Genomic DNA, 21,792 nt, shown 5'->3' with positions numbered 1-21,792 from the left:
TGTGACAAAAGGTCAGGAAAATGGATACGTGGCTTGCACCTTTTCAGCAGACTAGCTGCTCGGCGAAGTCTGGAGCGGGGTTCAGCTTCTAATGTCTATGATTTAAATGGCTTTTCTCCCCCCTCATTTCTCCCCGACACCGGAAAAGCTCCTCCGTGACTTCCCCCGCTTTTCTGTACCCAGCTACACAACAACTTGAACCAGCTCTCCCCTCCCAGAGCATAACAGGGACAGACACACTAACTCACCATGACCACCGCTTCAGCCCAGTACCTGCCTGGCTCGGTCGACATCCCCGTCGGGCGGTTCCCTCCGACTCTTACATCCACCGATGTCGACCCCGAAGCTATCGCCTCCCAGCTGGTGGACACGATCAACACAGCCCTCAGCAAAGGGGACATCGAGGCCATCAGCAGTCTGTTCCTGGAAGACGGCTACTGGCGGGACCATCTCTGTCTGACGTGGGACTACCGCACGGCCAAAGGTCCGGAACGAATCCAGGCGCTCCTCAAATCCGCACAGCTACCGACCAAGATCGAGGTCGATCGATCGACCGCTCTGCGCACACCGCACGTGGGCGCGATCGACGCGTTCGGCGATGTGAAAGGCGTGGAGTTCTTCATCAAGGTCTCCAGCCCCGTCATCAGCGGGACGGGTGTCGTGCGTGTTGCCGAAGTCAACAGCGAATGGAAGATCTTCACCTTTTTCACATCTCTCCGAAATCTGGTCGGCCACGAGGAGAGAGTCGGTCATCGCCGGCCCTTGGGAGCACAGCATGGCGCGACCAAAGATCGACGGAATTGGCAGGACAGGCGGAACGCCGAGCGCAACCTGGAAGGCGAACCTCCGGCGGTCTTAATCATCGGTAAGCATTATTCTACCAACTGTGACATCGTGAATGCGCCACTGATGAAAATCATCATCATCAGGCGCCGGACAAGCCGGCCTCACCGTGGCCGCCCGCCTAAAAATGCTGGGTGTCGACAGCCTGATAGTCGACGAGGCGGACCGCGTGGGCGACAACTGGCGCAAGCGATACCACCAGCTGGTGCTCCATGACCCCGTGTGGATGGACCATCTCCCTTACGTGCCTTTCCCGCCCGGCTGGCCGGTCTTCACGCCCAAAGACAAATTCGCGGAGTTTCTGGAATGCTATGTCAAGCTCTTGGAGCTCAACGTGTGGACGCGGACCAGCGTGCAATCCACCTCGTGGAGCGAGGCCGACGGCCGCTGGACGATCGACCTGCAGCGCCGCAGCGAGGACGGAAGCACCACCGAAACCCGCACGCTGCAGCCCCGCCATGTGATCCAAGCGACCGGCCACTCCGGCAAGAAGGAGATGCCCGCCTTCAAGGGCATGGAGACCTTCCAGGGCGACCGTCTCTGCCACAGCAGCGACTTCCCCGGCGCCAGCGACCTGACCGCCGGAACGAAAAAAGCCGTGGTCGTGGGCGCCTGCAACTCCGGCCACGACATCGCGCAGGACTACTACGAGAAGGGCTACGACGTGACCATCGTGCAACGCAGCTCGACCTGCGTGATCTCTTCCGCGGCCATCACGGACATCGGCCTGAAGGGCCTCTTCGACGAGGACGGCCCGCCCACCGAGGACGCCGAGCTCTACCTGTGGAGTCTCCCCTGGGAGGTCTTCAAAGCCCAGCAGATCAAGATCACGCGCGCGCAGACCGCGCACGACCGCGCAGTCCTCGACGGCCTCGCGCGCGCCGGGTTCCAGGTGGATGACGGCCCCGCGGGCGCCGGCCTGATCATGAAGTACTTCCAGCGCGGCGGCGGCTACTACATCGACGTCGGCGCCAGCCAGCTCATCGCCGACGGCAAGATCAAGGTCAAGCACGGCCAGGAGATCGCCGAGGTCCTGCCGCACGGCCTGCGCTTCGCCGACGGCTCCGAGCTCCCCGCCGACGAGATCGTCCTCGCCACCGGCTACCAGAACATGCGCTCCCAGGCCCGCCAAGTCTTCGGGGACGCGGTCGCCGACCGCGTCGACGACATCTGGGGCATAGACGCCGAGGGCGAGATGCGCACCATCTGGCGGCGGAGTGGCCACCCGGGCCTGTGGTTCATGGGCGGGAATCTGGCGCTGTGCCGGTATTTCTCGCGGACGTTGGCGTTGCAGATTCTGGCTTTGGAGGTGGGGGTTGCGAAGTAGATGCTATGTGGGGAGGGGCTCGGCAGGTACTCGGAAGAAACTCAACAGGAGAAGAAGGGGCAAAAAAAGCGTATATTACATGATGGGTTGTGGTTGGAGAAGCACGATTGGATCCATCATGCAAGACATATCCCAAGAGAGAAAATTGTGTGTACTGTACTATCCAATGCATACCGATGCATTTCAATGCATAAGATATGAGCACTGTATGAATGTGCACTGTAAATCCCTCAACCGGGTCAACCCCCCTTAGATTAAGCCCCGCAAGGCGGACGGACGGACCCCTTGTGCATTATTTGCAGAGACTAGCAGACTAAGCGGAATGCAAACGGGCCTCGGGACTGGGCGCCGTACGCCGGAAAATTGTGTTTAACACCATCATCACGCGGCGGCGGGCGGGCCAGAACTTCTACGTATTCTCCGGGTTCGTTCTCTCCTCATTCCCCTTTCTCGGAGAAAGACAGAGACAAAGAAAGTTTCTATGACACTAGTCCCCCAAAGTTTGACTCGAATTGGATATCATCGACGTACATAGCAAGAGTCCCTGACCCGGACCCTGACACCTGGCCCTTTTGACTTCCCCCAAAAATACGAACACCGACGATCACCAAACACCAACACGAACACCTAAAAACTCCAAGCTAAACTTTACTAACTAAACCCCCGGACCATACCAAATAATCTAGGAAGCAGCTGATCGAGTAAACCCTTAAGTTACCGACAACACAGAAAATGGACACCAAAAAAAATCAAACCCACCCCTCCATCCTCGCCGCATAGATCCCCACCAGCAAGGTAATCGTGTAGAGCACATCCACGCGCTCCTCGCCCACCCCGACGGCGGCCAGCACCCGCCGCCGCAGCTGGTCCTCCTGCTCCCCGCGCGGGAGCTTGATCCCCTTGTGCGAGAGCCCGGCGAGCCAGGGCCGGGGGCTGCGCCGGGTGGAATCACCTGAGTTTGGATCGACGGGGCTAGTACTGGGGGTACTAGTAGTACCCCGAATGCCGAGGAGGAAACTTGCCGGGTCGTGGTTTTTTGGCTCGAGGTTGTCTTCTTCGTCGTCGTCGTCGGGGGTGGTAGACGCCGAAGACCGATGGGTCCGGGTTGTTGCCGATGATCTTGGCGGGGGGTTTTTGTGTTTGGGTTTTCTCTTGGCGAGTTCGAGGGTGAGTTTTTGGGGTGTTGTTGGTGAGGAGGATGAGGATGAGGGGAGGAATTGGAAGATGTAGCCTCCGCGGGAGGTGCGGGAGGCGAGGAGGGTGAGTTGGAGTTGGGGGAGGTAGATTGCGTGGTTATTGTTGCTGTTGTTGGGGGGTGATTTTGTTGTTGGTGATGTTGATGATGATGATGAGGGGGAGGTTGCGGGTTTGTTGTCGGTGGAGCTGCTGCTGCTAGTCGCGGCGCTAGTGGTTTTGCTGCTGCTGCAGTAGTTGGTGTATATCACTCCTACTACCGGGCTGTCGGTGCTGGGGCTTTGGCTGCATGATGCAGGCAGATTCTGGTAGGCGTCGCTTTGGACGATGTAAAGGTCCTGGCTGTGTACTTTGCTGGGACAGCCGGGGATCGACTTGCCGAGGCTGGAGGGGCGGTAGATCTCGAGGATGGGAAGCGCGCGCGAGGCGGAGAGGAGCTGTTGGATCTGGAGCAGGAGGCGCGAGGTGAAGCGGAAGCACGAGGTCGATTTGGGCGGTGGGTGCGCGAAGGGGAAGACCTGTTGGGATTGCGATTTGGCGGTTTTCGCTGTGGTAGGCCTGCTGGTTGGAGCTGCGTTAGAGATGTGGTGATAGGTAAGTGGTTGCAATATGCAGTATGTACTCCGTACCTGGATTGGCTGGAGACGGTACTCTCCGTATCGCTATCAGTCGCGCTCATGGTTGTTTAGGGCGGTTAAATGCCGGTGTCACTGTCAGTGTCACTTGTGAATGTTGACAATCAAACCAAATCTTCAGGAGCAGCTGGGAGACTTTAAAGACTTTAAAGTCCACGATCATCCACGTCGCTGTTCCTGTCATCGTATTCGTACCTTCAGCCCTGCTCCGCACGGTCATTGCGCGGTCGGGGCTGTTTGACCGACTGTAGTCGCAAATCCTGCGACTATTCCTGCAATGCTTCCTTTTTTTTTTTTTTCTTTTGTCTTCTTCCATATTTCTCCTAACGCCTAGTGCAGCTGATTCGACTGGTGCGACTGGTGCAAGTGGTACAACTGGGCCAGCCAAGAACACAATTCTTTTTTTGGGGGCTGCTCTTAGTCTCTCTTACGTACGTAACGGAGGTCAAACGGGGAGTTCCAGCGGCCGAGAAAGACTCAACCAAACACTAAAACACTTTAGCTCCGCTGGGCTGAATCGGAGATCGTAAGCCCCGCTGCCGAACTGACCTTTTTGGTATCGGGATACGGATACGACCGAGCCCGTTGCCTGCTCCGTTCCGTGGATTCTTGGTTGTCAGGAACGGTTCTCTCCAGAAGATACGAGTACGATCAATTACTGATCCCTAGGTTCTTTGACCCTGAACAACGGAATTGCGACAAATCAAGAGTGGGGTATCATTCTTTCCTTCATCTAATCTTACACATCTGCCAACAACCGGTTCAACAACATCTAGTAAGCAGCGACAGCATAAGCAATGTAAGCACAGCCGAGCCCGCGGTTGAACACCGCCCCCTGAATCCTGCTTCCTCCCGCGGGAGTCGAACTCACTCCCGGAGTCTCCCCCAATCTTCCATCTCCTCTACATTGACCCCTCGGCTGCGAGCAAGGGCGCCGAGTCGCTCACACGCGGCGTTTGCGGCGAGGCGTATTTCTTCTGGAAGCTCAGTCCGCTCTTTTAGAGGCCAAGTGGCAGATCCACTTTCTCTGTCCTTGTAACAAAGATCCATTTGAATCGACAACCTCTTCAAATCTGGTAGAAAGGTTGTCGATGCAAATGCCTCCTCCCACTCCTTCCAGCGATCATTCTGCGTCAGCATCGCCGGTCCGCGCAAGCGCAACGTCGTCAGAGTCCGTGGGAACAGCCTGTATAAGCCTAGTAGGTGTGACTCATCACGGAACACCTCCCCGACCGAGAGTTGCAATGTCTTCAGGTTTTCCATCTGTGATAAAAACTGCACAAACATCTTCTCGTTGGTTAGCTGAAACTCGCAGCAACCGTTCGTGGAGCTGAGGTGCAGCGCGGAGGTGTTCCGGACAACATGCGGCAGGGCCAAGGTCATGCGGGCAAAGGTGCACATAGCATCGTTCTCGACGATCTCCAGCGTCTGAAGGTTGACCCCATGCTGTGTCGGTGGTGCGTTGTCTGGGTCGAGCTCGTTGAAGTTTGGCCCTCCGTATTTCGCGTCCAACCAGGCCATGGCTAACAGAGGAAGGAAGACAATCTCAATCTTCCTCTCCTCAGGAGTGCCCTTGTGTACCGTGATATATTCCGACTCGGACTCCCCACGGGCAATAGCTTCCTTGTGTCTATCTTGCAGCTCCTGATTGTCTGGACCCTCGAAACGGAGGCCGCTAGTGTAGCTGAGGATCAGATGAGAGACTCGTCCCTGGCGGATGAATGGGGTTTGAGTGATAGTTCCGGAAGCGGAGCTGATCAGCAGTCGCGAGAGCGGCCAGTGGGGGGGGATTCGTTCGTCATTCAGGTCTTCGTTATATCCTGTATGGATCTCAAGGTTGCGGATGAGGGGAAAGTGAAGGCCCAGGAGGGCCCATTCTGTGTCAGAGGGAGTGTGGTTTTGGATGATCAGAGTGTCGATGTCTCGTGGGATTAGAGGGAGCTGCAAAGAAAGCTTCTGACGGTGATTGGGCTTGGACTCTTCGTGGGGACCTTGGACCTGGACTGTAGGTGACGCGGTAGCCATGTTTCGGAGTCTGAGCGGGCGAAGCAGCGTCGCGACCCCTGGGAGGGGAAATCGGCTGGCGAGGCGTGGTAGAGGATGCTCGAAGAAGGGTAAGTAAGGATTTTTGATGAGGTAGATTGTGTCATGAACTGTACCATCGTGCCAATCATTGAGGTCGGAAGGGAAGAGGAGATTGAATCACGGTTGTCACTCCTATCAAACATCTTCGTATCCTTGCATCCCATCCCCGCATTCCCTGGTCGGAATATCAGCCGGGGTTGTTTATCCGTTCCTGGCGCTCGTGCTGAGATAGGTCAAGAAAAGAGACACGACATGAATCTCGAACTACCGGAACGGAAGTGACAGGCATTTGTCTGCATATTTGATTATTTTCCAAAAAGCCTTTGACGGTTCTAGTAGCTATCGAGAAGAGGTCCGAAAGACACGTGGATGTGTTCTTGCAAGCGCTCGCTTTCAAAGCCATTAGATGACCATAACGGAATCTTATATGAGAATAAACAAAAATGGATTGCTGCTAAGGTACCTAGTATGTGTAGATCTTCTGTCTTGGTGGCTGTCGTTGGAGGCAGGTGGGGACTGGGAAGAGCTTAATTGTGTTGAAGAGAGCGCGAAACATAAGAGCTCCAGCCTCCACGCACCGCCCACCAGTTCTACCTGTGTCTTTTCTTCCTCAAGGGAATAAAGGTTCTGTCAACCACAGTCCGATCCATCTAGCAAATGGGTGTTGTTTGCATGCGGGAAACCTCCAGAAATCGAGATTATTCTGTCGGACAATGCAAAACCCGGTCCAAACTCCGCAAAGCCCGAGCCAGCCACGCCTACGCAAGCTAAATCCTTCCGACACAACAACCAGCCATTATTTCACTCAATCATACTCCTAGAGAGCAATTGAAGGAGTTCCACACATTTCAAACACTGCAACTGCTTACAATGGTCCCACCCTTGCAGGAGAAGCTTTTCTTCATTTTCTGCTCATGTCGGGTCGGATCATAAGGTTTGAGCATGTCGTCATGGATTTACTGGTGTTGTCCGCTATATAAAGGCACCGACATCTTCTGCTACCTCATCCCTCTTTCCCCTTAACTTTCCCCTCATCACCAAAAACCATCTCTCTCTGAGACAGGACGCACCGACAAAATGAGCACCTCAACCCCCAGCTTCGCAATCGCCCAGGCCGTAGGCCTAACCGGCGCCGCCTTCCTATCCGGTAAGTTACACTAACCCCCCCCCTCCTCCTCTTTTTTCCTCAGTGTCACAATCAGGCCACTAACACCGGACTCCCTAAAAAAACAGGCAACATTTTCTCCCTGAGCCTCATGGGAGTCCCCCCGCTGATCGAAGCCCACCACACGGAGAAGATCCCCCTCTCGACCGTCGTGAAGCAGTGGCGCACCATCTACACGTACGGCGCGCAGCGCGCCCCGCTCATCGCCCTCAGCACCGCCTCCACCTTCCTGTACCTGGCTTGGAGCGTGCGCGAGAGCACCCCGCTGAGCCTGATCACCGCGCGCCACAGCTCCAAGGTCTACGGCCTCGCGGCGGGGTTGACGCTGGGGATCGTGCCGTTCACCATCCTGGTGATGAAGAAGACCAACGATCGGCTGTCGCAGTGGGCCAAGGTCAAGACCGAGGCGGAGTGGACCCCCGAAGCGGACGCCGAGGTGGAAGGCCTGCTGTGGAGGTGGACCTGGCTGAATGCCGCCCGGTCGGTGCTGCCGCTGCTCGGTGGCTTGGTGGGATTGGGGGTGTTTGCTTGATTTTTCGATGTCGAAGTATATCTATCTATACTGGGAGTGGGAAGTGGTTCAATGCTGTATATTAATGTCGGAGTTAATGGAGTTGGGAGTTACGAGTTTTATCGCTCGGACAGATTTGTGGTAGCTTTTTTAGCCGGTGGACGAGTCTGATAAGCTTCACGATAAGGTGTTGGCTTATCAGGTGTCCGATAAGCTTCGCTGCCTTGGTGCCTTGTCTGTCTTTGACATTTGAGGTTCAGATGCAGTTACTGGACCTGTCTGTAATTGGAAGACACTTGGGTCAATAAGTTTGATTCTTTTAAACACATAGTCAACTAAAAATACTTTGTTCTCGCTGTTCGAGATACGTAGCGTTGTATACGTGGAGGCTCCGTAGAACCTGAACCACCCAGCAAAGTGACTCATCCATTTAGATAAATTTGCAGACATAATGCAGGCTGACTCATTTTATATCTTCTTGCAACCACTTCCACTCTTCTGTAAAAATAGAAATAAAAAAGGATAATCTGAATAACAACATTGCTCCAAGCTATACCAAGCAATCTTTACAATACATACCTGGTCCCTTTTCCTATCACCCCATCACCCCAACATGAACCAAGCGTCCTCACCACCAACCATGCCAAACTCCACCATAACCCTTACCCCAATCAACCTCCACGAACCCGCCGACTACGCCGCCCTCCAACACCAGCGCACACTCTGCGGCTGGGATCAAACCGACGAAGCCCTCCTCGCCTGGCGCGCCAAACAAGACGCGGGCCTCAAATCCTTCTTCTGGATCGACATCGTCCCACCTTCCACCTGCACCTCCGCGTCTACCTCCACCTCCAGCAGCAGTAGCGACAATAACAACAGCAGCAGCAGCAGCAGCCAGGATACTGCAGTGGAACCAATTCACGCAGGCCACATCTCCCTCGACGCCTACGCCCACCCGCCAGACCCGGACCTGGCCACAGCTGACGGCACCAACCTCACCATCCAGTCGTTCTTCATCCTCCCGGCGCACCGGAAGGGCGGGCTGGGCCGGCGCGCGATGGCGCTGGTCGAGGAGCGGGCGCGCCGCGACCCGCGCTGCAGGTACGTGACCCTCAACGCGGTCAGCAAAGCGTACTACGCGGACCCGGGGCGGCGGCGCTGGATCGAGCGCATCCGCGGCGAGGGCGGGCTGCCGGTCGCGGAGTGGTATGAGAGGATGGGGTATGTGCGGTGGAAGACGGAGCCGCGGTATACGGACTGGACGCCGGAGGGAGAGGAGGTGGTTCTCGAGGCGGATTTTATGAGGAAGTTGGTGGGGTGAGTAGATGGTGGGCTGTGGGTTGGGTTTAGTGTGCTGTGCTGTATATATGGGGGGTGGAGGGGGGTGAGATGGGATGGCTTGTAGTACATACGAAGGGCTGCTGGATGTAGATAGGGATGTGCTGTATATATGAGAACACATATATGTTTAGAGTGATTTCAGGTGGGTGAGTGGGTGCTGAATTGAGGTCTTGCCGGGTTTGTCTTCAACTGGAATATGCTGGACCTTACCTTCAAGGCTTTCAATGCTGGGTGTGGTTGTTAGTTCTCTGAGCGTAGTGAGCAGAAACACAGTAGACTACGTGATTGGAGGCTTATCTTTGATTGGCTGTTGAACTACTCTTGAATATCGATGGCCGTTATATCAACTCAGGGCCGGTGACGTACACATTTGTGAGGCTACTTTAATAAAAGCATACTAAGGCTGGTGAAAGTAACACACAAATATTCTGCTTCCCTCAACCACAAAGTCTCAGGTGAAGTGAAGTCTCGCCCAAGTGGGTCTTTACTCTGTCGATGACTTCTCCCTACCTGGAAAGAACACATCCTCACCTTTACTTCCTGTCTTCTCCATCGATGGGACAACGCGATTTCGCAACCAAAGTGCAGATTGCAGATCGTTTGCTCACCTGATTGCACAAGCTACTCTCTACCATCGCACCATGTCAACTCTCATCGAGCAGCATCCTCCGGGATACTTGAATGAGTACTGCGGTGGTCAACTGATCGCCACTGCGGTTTCGTTCATCGTCTTGGAGCTTGCGTTCGCGGCCGTCCGCTTCTGGGCCCATAAAAGACAGAGAAAAAACTGGGGTGTGGACGACTGGCTCATGGTTCCAGCCCTTCTGGCCAATCTGTGTGTTTGCATCACAGGAATAGGCAAGTATGCCATTTTCTATGTCGGCTGATCACTGTAAAATCGATGATCTCACATCTGTTGGCGTCTTCTCTCTTGGAAATAAGAGGCTGGTTGAGTCGAAATTCCGTGATATCTAACGCATTGCGCAGTGATGATCCCCATCGCCGGAGTTGGTTATCACATCGACAAGATCTTGATGGAAGCGCCATGGAAACTCGTTCAGTTTCAGAGAGGCATTTTCGCTGGGATCTGGGTCTGGGGCTTGGCGATAGCTCTTCCCAAGCTGGCAATCCTCGCTTTCTACCTTCGCTTCTTCAAATCTCGGAACGAACGGATTGTTACCTATGTCCTCATGGCCATCATCGCGTCGACCTATGTTGCCATTTCTTCGGCTCACACTTTTGCATGCATTCCTGTGGGGTATCAGTTGAACCCATTCAAGCCGGGAATAGGTCGGTGTTTCGATACCAAGGCATTCTATCGTTGGATGTCCTTCCCCAATATCGTCACGGATGTTGTCATGCTGGTCCTGCCTCTCCCCATGGTCTATCGGCTGCACACTTCGTGCAATCAGAAGATCGGGCTCGGGATCATATTTGCGACTGGCGGAATGTAAGTACATATTCCCCTGTTATGCCTTTGCAACATCGTACAGTCGGTGCTTACCGTTGACTCGGGGGCTAATCTGCCTTTTGAACTTCGCTTTCTTAGAGGCCTTATTACCTCTTGCTGCCGGTTTGCAATTTTCTACAGCGACACAGAGCGTCGGGACGATACTTGGAAGGCGTCCTCTCTGCACATGTGGACCGAAATCGAGCCCGGGGTGTACTTCCTCGCTGCGTGCATGCCGTCCTTCCCACCACTGATCCAGCTTCTCTGGACTCGATTCGTCAGGTCCAGGAGAGGTTCAAGTCAGACGTATCCCTCCGGCAATAATAAAATCGCCCTCTACACCATCGGAGGAAGTGCCCGGCTCCAGGATTCTGTCCCTCTGACCCCGTCCAACACACATGAGGATTTCCCTCCCCTGAGCGACGATGAAGAGGCTGCCAGGAAGCCCGCCATCCCGGATTACGACGATGGTGGGTTCCGGCATAGTGTCGCCTACGCTGATCTAGCCGGCATCGAAGCCGCTCGAACCGGGAGTCCACGTACTCTTAGAGAAATATGGCCTCCCAGGAGGATCCGTATCAGGGAGACAGTCAGTGTTCGACATGACGGATTTGGCACGCTGAACAGTACCTGAAATGTCTCGGACGGTTCCAGTCGGTCATGGCTTGAGACCCGGCGGGAAGTGCCTGAATTATCGGGGAATCTAGTTGAAAAGTGAGAAGTGTGGGGGGGGAGTGGATAATCAGAAGGAGGACTTCAAAAATCGATGTGGCAACCACTGTACCTCTATGTATTTACACTTGAAGGTTGTGATTCAGAAGATGTACATCAGTGCAGACAAAAGATGACTTGTTTCATGCGTGACAGGGATACCTGGTCGTTGCATGCAATGGTTCAAAGCACATCTCAGTAAGAGGAAACTTCATCCCGTTGTCTGGAACTACTACTGCCCTGCTGCCTGAGGCCCCATCCGTGATTCATCTATCCATGATTCATCCATCAACTCGAAAAGACGCTCCCTTTTCTTCCTCAACCATGGTCACAGTTTTACTCGGGGCTCGGTCGACCCTGCGGGCCTCCATTGCCTGGCTCACATTTGATCAGCATGCACTGTGCTGCTTACAGGAGAATTAAACACCTGGCCGAAGACCTCGAATATCAGAACACGAACCAAACACCTCTCATAGCCGACGATCTTTTTTTCGAAGCCCCTCTTCCATCCACCAAAGCTTGTCATATCATGACCTTCGAGTCGGATGTCTAGTCTCTCTTGGAAACTCCTACACCACCGGTTTCGTTGAGTGCAATCCGGACATAAGCCATCTGAAATCAAAATACCTACCTCCAATCAACGCCGCCACGCCACCGGCGGAACAACCGAGTATCCAGGCACCTGCATAGAGACAGTGCGGCTATTGAGTGTGGAGTATGACAGCTCTCGCGGGTGCTCCCGAAAAGGGTAGATATCGGCAGGAGTTCATGCACCGTGTCCTCGGATGGGTGCAGTGGCGGCATCCCTTGCGGGATCCAGACCCTGGCTGAACACTCGCATGGAATACCAGCAACAGTTATTCCAGATTCGGTCAGGGGTATACCATCTAGGTCACTCGCAAAAGGCTAAGTCGACGATCATAGCTGGATCAATGACTTGTTTGGATATGTCAGATCGGGATCGACGGCCTCGAACATGGGACCTGTCAAATATGCCAGCGGAATGCGAGCATCGAGGAGCTCGTCCCTGCAGTAGCATGGACTCTGCATCTGGAGGACCATTGCACATCCCCCTATCCTCCACTGCAATGGCAGATCATGGTCACTTCTCCTGGTCATGAGCACACGATAGCCTTCGCTAATTCACCAAGAATAGATCCATCATACATGTCACAGTTGAGCCAAACCCGAGCTTCCTTACGGAAAGAAACGTATAAAGTCGCCTTCAAATCCACAGCAACCAGCTCTTTTTCATCAGCATCAAGCCAGCTTCTTCTTCCACTCCTTTCTACCCACCGCAATCGCTCACCTCAATCTCCAACTCTTCAAGATGAAGACCGCCGCTCTTTTGTCTCTCCTCGCCGCTGCTGGCATGATTGCCGCCGCTCCTCTGGGCAGTATGTAAACCGCCATACCACCATCTCCCCCAATACCTTCTAGGACTGAGAAACTGACGGTTGTGAAGGCATCCCCGCGACCCCTGGCGCCCTTACCGATGGCGTCAAGACCCCCGAAACCCAAAGCAGCCTTCCGGACACCCACAGCAGCCTTCCCGACACCCACAGCAGCCTTCCCGACACCCACAGCAGCGTCGACGGGGCACAAATCGTCAACCCTCCTGCTGCCAAGGTCCCTGCCGCCAATGTCCCGGCGGCCAAGGTCCCCGAGGTTGGTCATGGCGCAAGCCGCCGTGGCGCGCCAGTCAACATCGGCGGCGTGTCCGGCGACAACAACATGATCGCCTACCCTCCCGCCCAGAAGCATGCTCCCGCCCCAGCCCCGGCTCCGGCTCCTGCTCCTGCTCCTGCTCCTGCTCCTGCTCCTGCTCCTGCTCCTGCCCCTGCCCCTGCCCCTGCCCCTGCTCCTGCTCCTGCTCCGGCACCGGCACCGGCACCGGCTCCGGCTCCGGCTCCCGCCCCTGCCGCTCCCGCCCCGCCCCGCCAGCGAGCTCGACCTCCACCACGACGCTGCGCAGGAGAAGGACCACAGCAGCAACTTCAACGTCTACGAGAACCACAACTCCGGCGTCAACGAGCACGAGCACCACGTCGACGACTACGATTACTCCTCCTACGACAACACCAGCAAGGGGGCCTCCGGGTCGACGCAGGACCACGCCGCCGGACAGGTCAACAACAACTTCCACGTCGAGAACAACTAAGCTTGCCCCAACGGTGTGGAACTGGAAACTCTTGATGTGGTAGATTATCTTGTTCTTGACAGTACTATAGTTGTATTACTTAGTGTTTAATCACCTTTCCTTCGTTTTGACTGCGGAGGAATGGGAAAGGGTGGAGAATTTTGTTGGGGATACTTTTTTTCCCCTTATACTCTTGAAAATACCATTTTTCATTTCTTCATTATTCTTGATACTGAATTGGGGAGTAGTGGGGTGTAAGTATCCATGGTGTGAGAATGTAGCTTGATCTACACACTATCTTCAGATCCAAGTGCGCTGTACAGTACAACAGAAGGAAAAGTACAAGTATGTCTTTACATCTCCAAATAACGGGGTATGAATAAGTATGTACAAGAACAGAAACAAAAAGAGAGAGTAAGGAGTGTCTCGAGACAAGGAAAAGAATGACACAATAAGCGAAAGTCCACCCCAAACACCTACCTAACCTACGTGACAACCACCCTCTGCCGCACACGGATCCGATTCCTGGGCACATCCGCCGACCCGCCCAGGCCCGCCGCCTTGGCCGCATACCGACTCTTCCACCCGCACCGGCCCAGCGCCAACGTCTCCAGGGTCTCGGTCCGGCCGCCCCAGAGCTTTCCGCGTGACGAAGATGCCGATGAATCGGAGGAGGAGGTGGCGCCGCGCTGCACGGGCGGGATCCAGAAGTGGGTGACGGCGGCGCCGAGGATCATGCACACGCTGAACAGGATCAGGATCCAGCCGTGGCGGATGGTCGGGCCGTCGCCCTCGCCGGTGCCGAAGTTGTAGTACGCTGAGAACACTTGGACGAGGATGGAGCCGAGCTTGCCGGCGCCGGCGCTGATGCCGTGGCAGGTGGCGCGGTAGCGCGTCGGGAAGATCTCGGCGGGGATGATGTACGTGGTTGCGTTGGGGCCTGTGGGTTTGAGTATTAGTCCGGGTTTTGCTTTTGTGATGGGCGGTGGATTTATGTTGTTATAGAAATGGGGGGGCGGGGTCGCTGGGAAGATGGAGTGAAGACAGAATCCTACCGAAGTTGAAGAAGGTTTGGCCGATGATGTAGAGGGTTATGGCGGAGGCTCCTTCTTGGTGCACGGTGATGTACATGGTGCCGAGGGCGATGAAAAGCGCGGCCAGCGCGAGGAACATGTATTTCTGTAAGGCAGTGCGGTCGAGTTTGTGAATCAGCATGATGAGAAGGATTCCACCGAGGAAACTGCCGCTGTTGAGGATAACGAGTGCGTGGGTGGAGCTGGCGAGGAGCATGTTGTAAACACTCGCACCGGGGCGGTCGTCGGTTTTCCAGTAAGGGGCGGAGGAATCGAGGTGAAGGGAGCCCCACGTTTTGGCCAGGAACTGCGGGCTGGAGAGACTGATCCCGTAGAAGCTGAAGTCCAGGAAGAACCAGGCAAGACTGGTGGCGGCAAGGGTGCGCCAGTTTCCTTCGATCCAGAAATACTGGCGAATATCCCGGCGAGTCAGGTGCCAGTGGGAGTTTAGAGTGGCAGGTTGCAGGATCTCGGTCTGGGAGGGAGAGCGCTGAGTTTCATGATCATCGTCGTCTTCGTCATTCTCCCCAGCGGTGATCGTAGTGAGCGAGATGCCGGGAATTGAGAAGTTGTGCCAGCTTGCAAAGTCCCCGCCGGATGGAGAAGATCCAGTCAGTGTGGACGGAGAGCTGGCGTGGAAGTCGTCGAACAAAGTGGTGGCATCGAACTCAGCCTGAACAGGGTCGTCGTCAATCTCGAGCACGAAACGAGGAGACTCCGGGATCACGAAACGAAACAAGGTCGCAATGGCGCCCGGGATGACTCCGATGCCGATAACCCAGCGCCACATGATGTCGACCGTGCGAGTGAGATCCGCGTTGCCCTGCTTGCGACTGACAGTGATAATGATGATGGCGATGATGTTCCCGGCAATCTGTCCAAGAGGTTGCATGAAGAAAACCGAAGCCATCATGCGTGCACGGTGCTTGGTCGGCGCAAACCTGCACCGCCTGTTAGTATGGTCGCGCGCAGTAGGCAGAGCTGAAAGAGCAGTGAGAACACCTACTCAGACGTAATGACCGCGCTCAGTGGATAGTCAGCTCCTACCCCAGTTCCAACAATGATTCGCCACCAGAGCAACCATGCGTAGACGCTCATGCTGCCGTTCTCGCCCCGGGAGGCCATCACGACCCCCAGGGTGGATGTGATCATCAGGATCAGCTCCAGCCCGTACATCTTTTTCCGTCCGTAACGATCTGCCAAATACCCGAATAGAACCTGCCCAAAGAGTGTGCCGGCAAGTGTAGCAATATTAATGCAGGTGACATGCATAGACGATAGTTGGTCGCGCCAGTAGACGTAGGAGATCATCGGGAAAGCCATGTTGCTTGCAAAGAGCTGGAACAAATGCCATTAGTTACAATTTACCTTGGGGGCATCGAAAGAAGAGACATACTGTGTAGCCGTCGAGGAAGAAGCCGACACCGGCGACAAAGACGACGATCCATTGGAATGCTTGTCGGTCGATGGTCTCATAGACCTGGCGCATCCGAACCTGACGATCCTGTTCGCAAGTAGAGACTCAGGTCAGCCTCGAGACTTCTTCTCGTAACTGCATTTGAAAGCTATACCTGTTCATGATCAAAGTCTTGCGCGCGGTCGGTCTTGTACCACCGCTTGCCCATGGCGATCGATTTGTTGCTGTAGAAGCTGTATCGGATATTAAAAAGATAGAGATATGAGCCCCGATTAGCCAAATGACATAATGAGGCAGTAAGAGCCTAATGCAAAGAGATCTTGCAGGATCGCGGCCCCCAAAGCAGGGGACTGAGGTAGATGAAGAAAGAATCTGACGAGAGGCACCTCGAGGGAAGCGATGGCAAAACAGCAAAGACGAGGGGAAATGGAGGAAACCGAAGCTAACGAGAGTGGAAACAATTTACAGGATGCGCTAATTGGATTGGAGTTTGGTGGCGTGGTCGATGGAAGGCCAGGTGAATGGAGGTAGGAAGAGGTCCACGGGCACGCACTACAAGGTACGTAGTCAAGGTTACTATAATCCATGGTCGAGTTCAGGCCCCGTCGTCTGATGGTGACGAGATCAGTGGGTGACTGGGTGACTGGGTGACTGGGTGAAGGGGAATAAGTTGTGGGTGCCTGAGGTCGGGGGGCGTTTTAGTGTATGCCGGGTATAGATTATTAGATTAGAATTTAGTGAAACTGGCGGGTGCTTGGACCAATTCACATCCCCTTAACCCCACGTGCCGCAGTTCTGGGGATTGAGAGGTGCGTTTACGACCCACTCCCGGTAAGAAGTCACTCGACTAACTTCCCTTTAACTTGAATTACTGTCTCACCACTTCCCCTCATACAATCTACTTTCTACCACGTGGGGGATTCTCCGAGTCATGTTCCACAGAGCATGTAAAGTTAAGTAGACGCATAATAAACACAAAAAAAAAAACCAAAAAAAGAATCGCTTTCTCTAACGACTGCCGACACGGGTATAAAAATGATAGATGAAATGTCGTGGCAAATGAACAAAACGAAAGACCAGGAGACTAGTGCGACCTGGATACGAAACGAAGAGATCCTTCGACCTACATTATGAGCCTAGCAACGACTTTATACAGTGGGACACACGTGGTGGCCACCGTCGCCCGAGGCAATCCTCCCTCCCCTTCCCCCTTCTCCTTGAATTATGCAATCGTAAAGGCTATCGTCCTCTCTTCTCTTCTCACTTGATGTGGTCGCCCAGAAACTGGCAGAACGCTATTCGATCTAGACCGGATCATTACTCAGTCTGCGGGGAGGTTTCAAGCGTGCACAAGGGAGCATACCTGTATCATCCAGGAATTGGATCTGTAGCGTCTTCATTTGAGTTAGGATGTCAAAATTAGGTTGGAGCTGTATAACCACAGGCCGCCCTGGCTTCTTGCCGGGATTAAAACTGTCAATGCAGTTCACTGGGAGAGATTAGCCGGTCAAATCCTGCCATGGCCGACTGGCCGACCGGGGTCCCAACTCACCTGGTACTTTCACGTAGCGCTTCAAGTCTTTCCGCTGAGAGTTGGCAAAAAATAGCATGACTTGCTTGCCATTGGGTCCGCGGAGGATACGTAGGTTCTGACTGATGCACTCCTCTCCACGGCCTTTCGACTTGGCTTCTGCGATTCCGGCAAGAAAGACTAATTTGGATGCTAGGATGATCTCCTGAAATTGAACACAGTCTGAAGGTTCAATTGTCAGTATGAACCCTGCCTGTAGCGGATAGCCGCTGTGCGCACCTTTTTCTTCTTCGAATTGGTATGATAATTGGGTGGTAAACACGGTCTGTGCGGATTGTACAGTCTGCTCTTCCATAAAAGAGATCCGTAGTGAGGGTTCGTTGGGACGTTTCGGATGTTCTAAGTGTGGGACAGGGATTTTCGACTCGTTAACTAGAATGACATGAAAGTGTAAGACGGTCTGTAGCCAATATGCAACGGAGGGGGTACAGACAGGTATGAATCAATGGTGTTTGCTGGCCAGGGCCACCTCCGAGCTCCAGGCATCTGAGGCTTCCCGTGGTATCCTTGCGTACGTCGATGTAGGTATAACGGAGCTTGAACAGTTTGTTACTTCGCACGAAAGTACTGCCATGAAGTCAATGGAAGGAAGAACTCTCGGTCGAAAATAGGGGTCCACCCACATGGTGACGGTATTGTTGAGCGGGATGTGGATGACTTCCTCATGTAGCGAGTAGCACGAGGCTTCTCTCGATCGCGAGCCTGCAGAGGAAGCCGTTCTGCTGAGGGGATGCGAGGTGAAAGGCGAGGTGCCGGGACTGATCTGGCCGGACGATTGAGTTGATGAAGACAGAGTACTTTCTCGCCGGGAAAGTGGAAGGGGCCAATCTTCTGAACCGTGTTGAAGGCCGGACAGCCCCATTGCAGAGGGGTTGCAAAGAATCGACAGATCTCTCTTCCTCGCAATGGTAGACACGACGGTCCACTAATTGAGGTGCTGCAAGAGGCACTATGTCACCGAGAGGAAGACGATCATGCGGATCCTCAGAGGCGGACTGACGTACGGGGAAGGGCGCTGATTTTCACCATCTCGAATGCTCTAGTGAATGGAATGAGTCGTGAGAAGCGCCTCGACGCATGGCCAGCGATTCGATCACACAGTCACCCGGATGGCCTGGTGTGAGTGGATTCACCTACAGTATTAAAATGGACCCAGAATCATAACCCGCTCCGCCCAGCGACCGATAAGAATGCGTCTCAAAAGTGCCAGTACATGGGATACATCGGATTTAGTGGATGCCAAGGGGCGTTTTTTCCCGGGGACCCAGAGGCGGGGGATAACCTGTCAACGTGCGCAAACAAGTGGCTACCAGAAAAAGCTTGGGAGGAGAGTTGGTTGGGTGGAGCCCGGACGGGGAGAGGGGATCGTGTCTGGACCCATCCGGGCAGTTAAGGTAGTCTGAGTCCCTCGTGGTGTAAGGCGCACTCCCGTTCACGCTAGAAGATTGGACCTCGGAACCAGGTGCTGAATTCTCAGCCAATGTTTGGATAGTTGGATCATTTTCCAAGCATCGTATCATGGTGGAAAAAGTGAGGTCCTGGTTATCCTGTTTTATGCCCACCATATTCTCTTAACCCTGCTCCTAGGTCCCGAGTTCATAGTGGCGGTTCTCCAAATCGGAGGTGTTGACTTGCCCACGTTCATCAAGCATTGACAGGGGCAGTGAAGGGGCAATCCTGAAGCATGTCTCTCTCATGCAGTGACCTGCATTCGATCGTGGGTCTGTCATTCAATCGTTAATCAGTTAATCAATCGCCCACTCTGCACGGGAACAATCATGGCCCGTCCGAATTCCTGTTGGGTCCATCGAATCGATCGACCATAGAATGATCGAAAAGCGACATTTGCAGGCTGGGATCGGCAGGCTTACTCAGCCGGTGTCCCTCCCCGTGCCAAGTCACTCTCTATCGCATAGTTCAAGTTCCATGGGTGGCCCGGATTTTGCTTCACGTTCGCCTCCAGCCAAAGAGAACCCAAAACAGTGGAATGGAAAGGAAAATCGTATTATTAAGTCTATGTACCTCTATCTGCAACACTCACTCCAGGGGCAAGGCATCCTTGAGGAGCAGAATATAACATCGAACAATCGAAAGAAAACATATGCAAGGGCACCAACACCGGCTAGGAAGTATAAAAAAAAAGGTGTGAAAATGTCCGAGGATGGGAGATTTGCGATAAGCAATGAAGAGATTGCGGTATCCTATGTGACAGCACAGCGGTCACGGCGACGCTGACTTCACTTCGCAGCCGGTGGACGGTATGGTATTGGTAAGGCGACCATTCCAGGGAACAAGTTAGATTTGTGGGTATAGAGCGGGCAATTGCCGAGAATCGAAAACAATATATAACCTAGAATGCGGCCCAGTGGATGGGACAACTAAAAGTCAAGTCAGCATATCCGGCCGAAAGTTTGCGACGCCGATTTGCGGGACTCGGCTGTTCGAGACGGGTGCGCTTAGCCGGCGATGGGACGTTTGCCACTGAACTCACTTTTGTGTTTATCAAAGAGGCAACGACGACAGGGTTGAGCCGGATATGATATATGACAGGCAGGGAAATACAAGCAGTGCCCTTGTGCAGGTTGCGAAAAGGACGGCCACGACATAATGATGGCGACTTCGGCTGTCGCATGCAACCAATGTGAGCTCCAGTCGGCAAGTCGCGGGCAAGTCGCGGCTGCGCCAGTCCGTGGAGCAGTCTGTTTTCAAGCCTTCCGATATCGATACCCGCGGACGATCCATTGCCCTTTAAATGGGCCCAAGGCGCGCCCCACCGCTTCATCACAAAGCCAATTCACACCAACACTGAACAATATCTCTTATCCTGACCCTCCTGTCTTACTCGTGGCTAGCCTATTGACGAGGCTTCTGTGCGATAATTCGGTAGCTCGTCGACACTAATCGCATTTTGTCCATCTTCACAAACGCCTCGCCATCGAGGCACAGGCGGTTGATCAGGGTCTTGAAATGTTTGGGCAGCATGTGGGCCTTGACGAGGCCCAGGATAAGCTGGCGCATTGAACGGAAGTAGAAATCAACCTTGTCGATGAGCGGGGCTTGCAAGCCGCCGACGCTGGCATTGTCAGAGCGCAGGACTTTGAAGCCAGCATCTGTGAGGGCTTTCTCGAGGCTCTCCGGCGTGGGAGTACCGACGGCGCCGATGAGAGGCTTCACGCGACTCATGAGTTCGGCGTGTTCGGGGTTGGAGGGGTCATAGTCAGGCAGGCTGACCCAATCGAGGCAGGAGAATTTGGCGCCAGGCTTGAGAACGCGGTAGATCTCGCGGAAAAGAGTGGGGAGGTCTTTGCACAAACTCAGGGCCTGGATCTGGTAAAAAGCGTCGAAGCTGGCATCTTCAAAGGGGAGGGGCAAGCTGTTGAAGTCCTGGACGACAAAGGAATTGGAGCTGAAGCCAAGCTCCTCGTTGTAAGAGCGTGCCTGAGCAATTTGGTTGGGGTCGATGTTGAGGCCGGTGACTTGCGCGCCCGAGTATTGCGTCATGTGGGCGGCCACCCGCCCGCGCCCGCAGCCCAAATCCAGCACTTTATCACCCGGCGACAAGCCGATATCCTGCGCAATTGACTCTTCATACAACAGCTGATTCTCCAGCACGGTCGCCTTTTTGCTCATGTACGGCGGAATATACATCTTCTCCACGTCGCCCAACGCACAGAGATGGTTGAGAACGCCATAGTACGCCTTGAGACAATCGCCAACCTTCTCCTGATAGTTCGGTCCCAGCGTCTCGACCATCTGCTTCTCGTCCGACCAGTCGAGGTTGTAAATGACGTAGGAAGCCATAAAGTCATCGACCTGCTTGGGCGTCAAATTGTGAAGGTATCGGAAGGACTTCCAAAATGTCTTCCATCTCTTGGGCGAGGCCGAATTCTCGAGGTCGGGCAGGCTGTCGTGCGCCGCCAGCTTCTGTTTTTCGTTGGCGACGGCATCCAAGGAGGAGCTGCTCTCCGAGCTCCGTCCGGATTCGCGCGATGCCAAGACGGTTTGCGTTTCCATTATATATACTCAACGATGAAGTCACGACTGGGAGTCCAACAGTTCACAGCTGCCAAAATCACCTGCGCGCAATCTTCACTCTAGAATTGAGTCTCTGGTAAAGAAGGACCAGGGACGCTAATGATTTGGGGGGAAAACGAGAAGAAGAGGGAGGGGGAGGTTTAAGAGGAGTTCAAATGGAACGGTAAGAGACGGCGGTTAGAGCTACTGTCCAAACGATACCATGCCAATTGTGCAGTTCGTCTTGCAAATGGAAAGCGAGCGGGGCTAGGCTTAATTTATAAGCATTGCAACA

At 54.2% G+C, this 21,792-nt stretch overlaps 10 protein-coding genes across 10 annotated transcripts; 5 read left to right on the top strand and 5 right to left on the bottom strand.

Moving 5' to 3' along the window:
* The first annotated feature begins 112 nt into the window (after positions 1-112).
* On the top strand, positions 113-2,281 carry ASPACDRAFT_112219 (flavin-containing monooxygenase). The gene is made up of 2 exons (XM_020195627.1): positions 113-865; positions 930-2,281. The coding sequence occupies exons 1-2, from the start codon at positions 250-252 to the stop codon at positions 2,168-2,170; spliced, it is 1,857 nt and encodes a 618-aa protein (XP_020060326.1). The 5' UTR covers positions 113-249; the 3' UTR covers positions 2,171-2,281.
* A 271-nt stretch (positions 2,282-2,552) lies between these two features.
* ASPACDRAFT_112218 (uncharacterized protein) lies at positions 2,553-4,246 on the bottom strand. Its single transcript, XM_020195626.1, has 2 exons — positions 3,994-4,246; positions 2,553-3,922 (listed from the first exon to the last, which is right to left on the bottom strand). The coding sequence occupies exons 1-2, from the start codon at positions 4,041-4,043 to the stop codon at positions 2,920-2,922; spliced, it is 1,053 nt and encodes a 350-aa protein (XP_020060325.1). The 5' UTR covers positions 4,044-4,246; the 3' UTR covers positions 2,553-2,919.
* A 368-nt stretch (positions 4,247-4,614) lies between these two features.
* ASPACDRAFT_112217 (uncharacterized protein) lies at positions 4,615-6,210 on the bottom strand. Its single transcript, XM_020195625.1, has 2 exons — positions 6,159-6,210; positions 4,615-6,102 (listed from the first exon to the last, which is right to left on the bottom strand). The coding sequence occupies exon 2, from the start codon at positions 6,022-6,024 to the stop codon at positions 4,867-4,869; it is 1,158 nt and encodes a 385-aa protein (XP_020060324.1). The 5' UTR covers positions 6,025-6,102; positions 6,159-6,210; the 3' UTR covers positions 4,615-4,866.
* A 700-nt stretch (positions 6,211-6,910) lies between these two features.
* Positions 6,911-8,063, top strand: ASPACDRAFT_112215 (DUF1772 domain-containing protein). Its single transcript, XM_020195624.1, has 2 exons — positions 6,911-7,231; positions 7,318-8,063. The coding sequence occupies exons 1-2, from the start codon at positions 7,162-7,164 to the stop codon at positions 7,779-7,781; spliced, it is 534 nt and encodes a 177-aa protein (XP_020060323.1). The 5' UTR covers positions 6,911-7,161; the 3' UTR covers positions 7,782-8,063.
* A 180-nt stretch (positions 8,064-8,243) lies between these two features.
* On the top strand, positions 8,244-9,411 carry ASPACDRAFT_112214 (uncharacterized protein). Its single transcript, XM_020195623.1, has one exon. It carries the CDS (start codon positions 8,374-8,376, stop codon positions 9,079-9,081), a length of 708 nt encoding a protein of 235 aa, XP_020060322.1. The 5' UTR covers positions 8,244-8,373; the 3' UTR covers positions 9,082-9,411.
* A 297-nt stretch (positions 9,412-9,708) lies between these two features.
* Positions 9,709-11,185, top strand: ASPACDRAFT_1852899 (uncharacterized protein; the record flags this gene model as incomplete). Its single annotated transcript, XM_020197276.1, has 3 exons — positions 9,709-9,938; positions 10,089-10,551; positions 10,651-11,185. The coding sequence occupies exons 1-3, from the start codon at positions 9,743-9,745 to the stop codon at positions 11,183-11,185; spliced, it is 1,194 nt and encodes a 397-aa protein (XP_020060321.1). The 5' UTR covers positions 9,709-9,742.
* A 1,362-nt stretch (positions 11,186-12,547) lies between these two features.
* On the top strand, positions 12,548-13,581 carry ASPACDRAFT_75501 (uncharacterized protein; the record flags this gene model as incomplete). The annotated part of the gene is made up of 2 exons (XM_020204470.1): positions 12,548-12,659; positions 12,728-13,581. Coding segments are annotated over exons 1-2 (763 nt in total), but the record flags the coding sequence as incomplete, so codon positions are not given.
* Positions 13,582-13,771: 190 nt separating this feature from the next.
* Positions 13,772-16,216, bottom strand: ASPACDRAFT_75500 (phosphate transporter). Its single transcript, XM_020204469.1, has 5 exons — positions 16,047-16,216; positions 15,872-15,979; positions 15,482-15,813; positions 14,458-15,416; positions 13,772-14,342 (listed from the first exon to the last, which is right to left on the bottom strand). Exons 1-5 carry the CDS (start codon positions 16,098-16,100, stop codon positions 13,888-13,890), a joined length of 1,908 nt encoding a protein of 635 aa, XP_020060319.1. The 5' UTR covers positions 16,101-16,216; the 3' UTR covers positions 13,772-13,887.
* A 623-nt stretch (positions 16,217-16,839) lies between these two features.
* On the bottom strand, positions 16,840-18,813 carry ASPACDRAFT_112210 (uncharacterized protein; the record flags this gene model as incomplete). Its single annotated transcript, XM_020195622.1, has 7 exons — positions 18,621-18,813; positions 18,107-18,522; positions 17,917-18,050; positions 17,703-17,855; positions 17,445-17,645; positions 17,256-17,381; positions 16,840-17,196 (listed from the first exon to the last, which is right to left on the bottom strand). Coding segments are annotated over exons 2-7 (891 nt in total), but the record flags the coding sequence as incomplete, so codon positions are not given.
* Positions 18,814-20,336: 1,523 nt separating this feature from the next.
* Positions 20,337-21,497, bottom strand: ASPACDRAFT_49971 (class I SAM-dependent methyltransferase; the record flags this gene model as incomplete). The annotated part of the gene is made up of 1 exon (XM_020202307.1): positions 20,337-21,497. The coding sequence occupies one exon, from the start codon at positions 21,495-21,497 to the stop codon at positions 20,337-20,339; it is 1,161 nt and encodes a 386-aa protein (XP_020060317.1).
* Positions 21,498-21,792: the final 295 nt, after the last annotated feature.

Source organism: Aspergillus aculeatus (genome assembly GCF_001890905.1).
Source record: "Aspergillus aculeatus ATCC 16872 unplaced genomic scaffold ASPACscaffold_2, whole genome shotgun sequence".
NCBI classification, from domain to species: Eukaryota; Fungi; Ascomycota; class Eurotiomycetes; order Eurotiales; family Aspergillaceae; genus Aspergillus; species Aspergillus aculeatus.
Note: the sequence above shows the minus strand (reverse complement) of the source record. Positions and strands in the feature narration are given on the sequence as shown.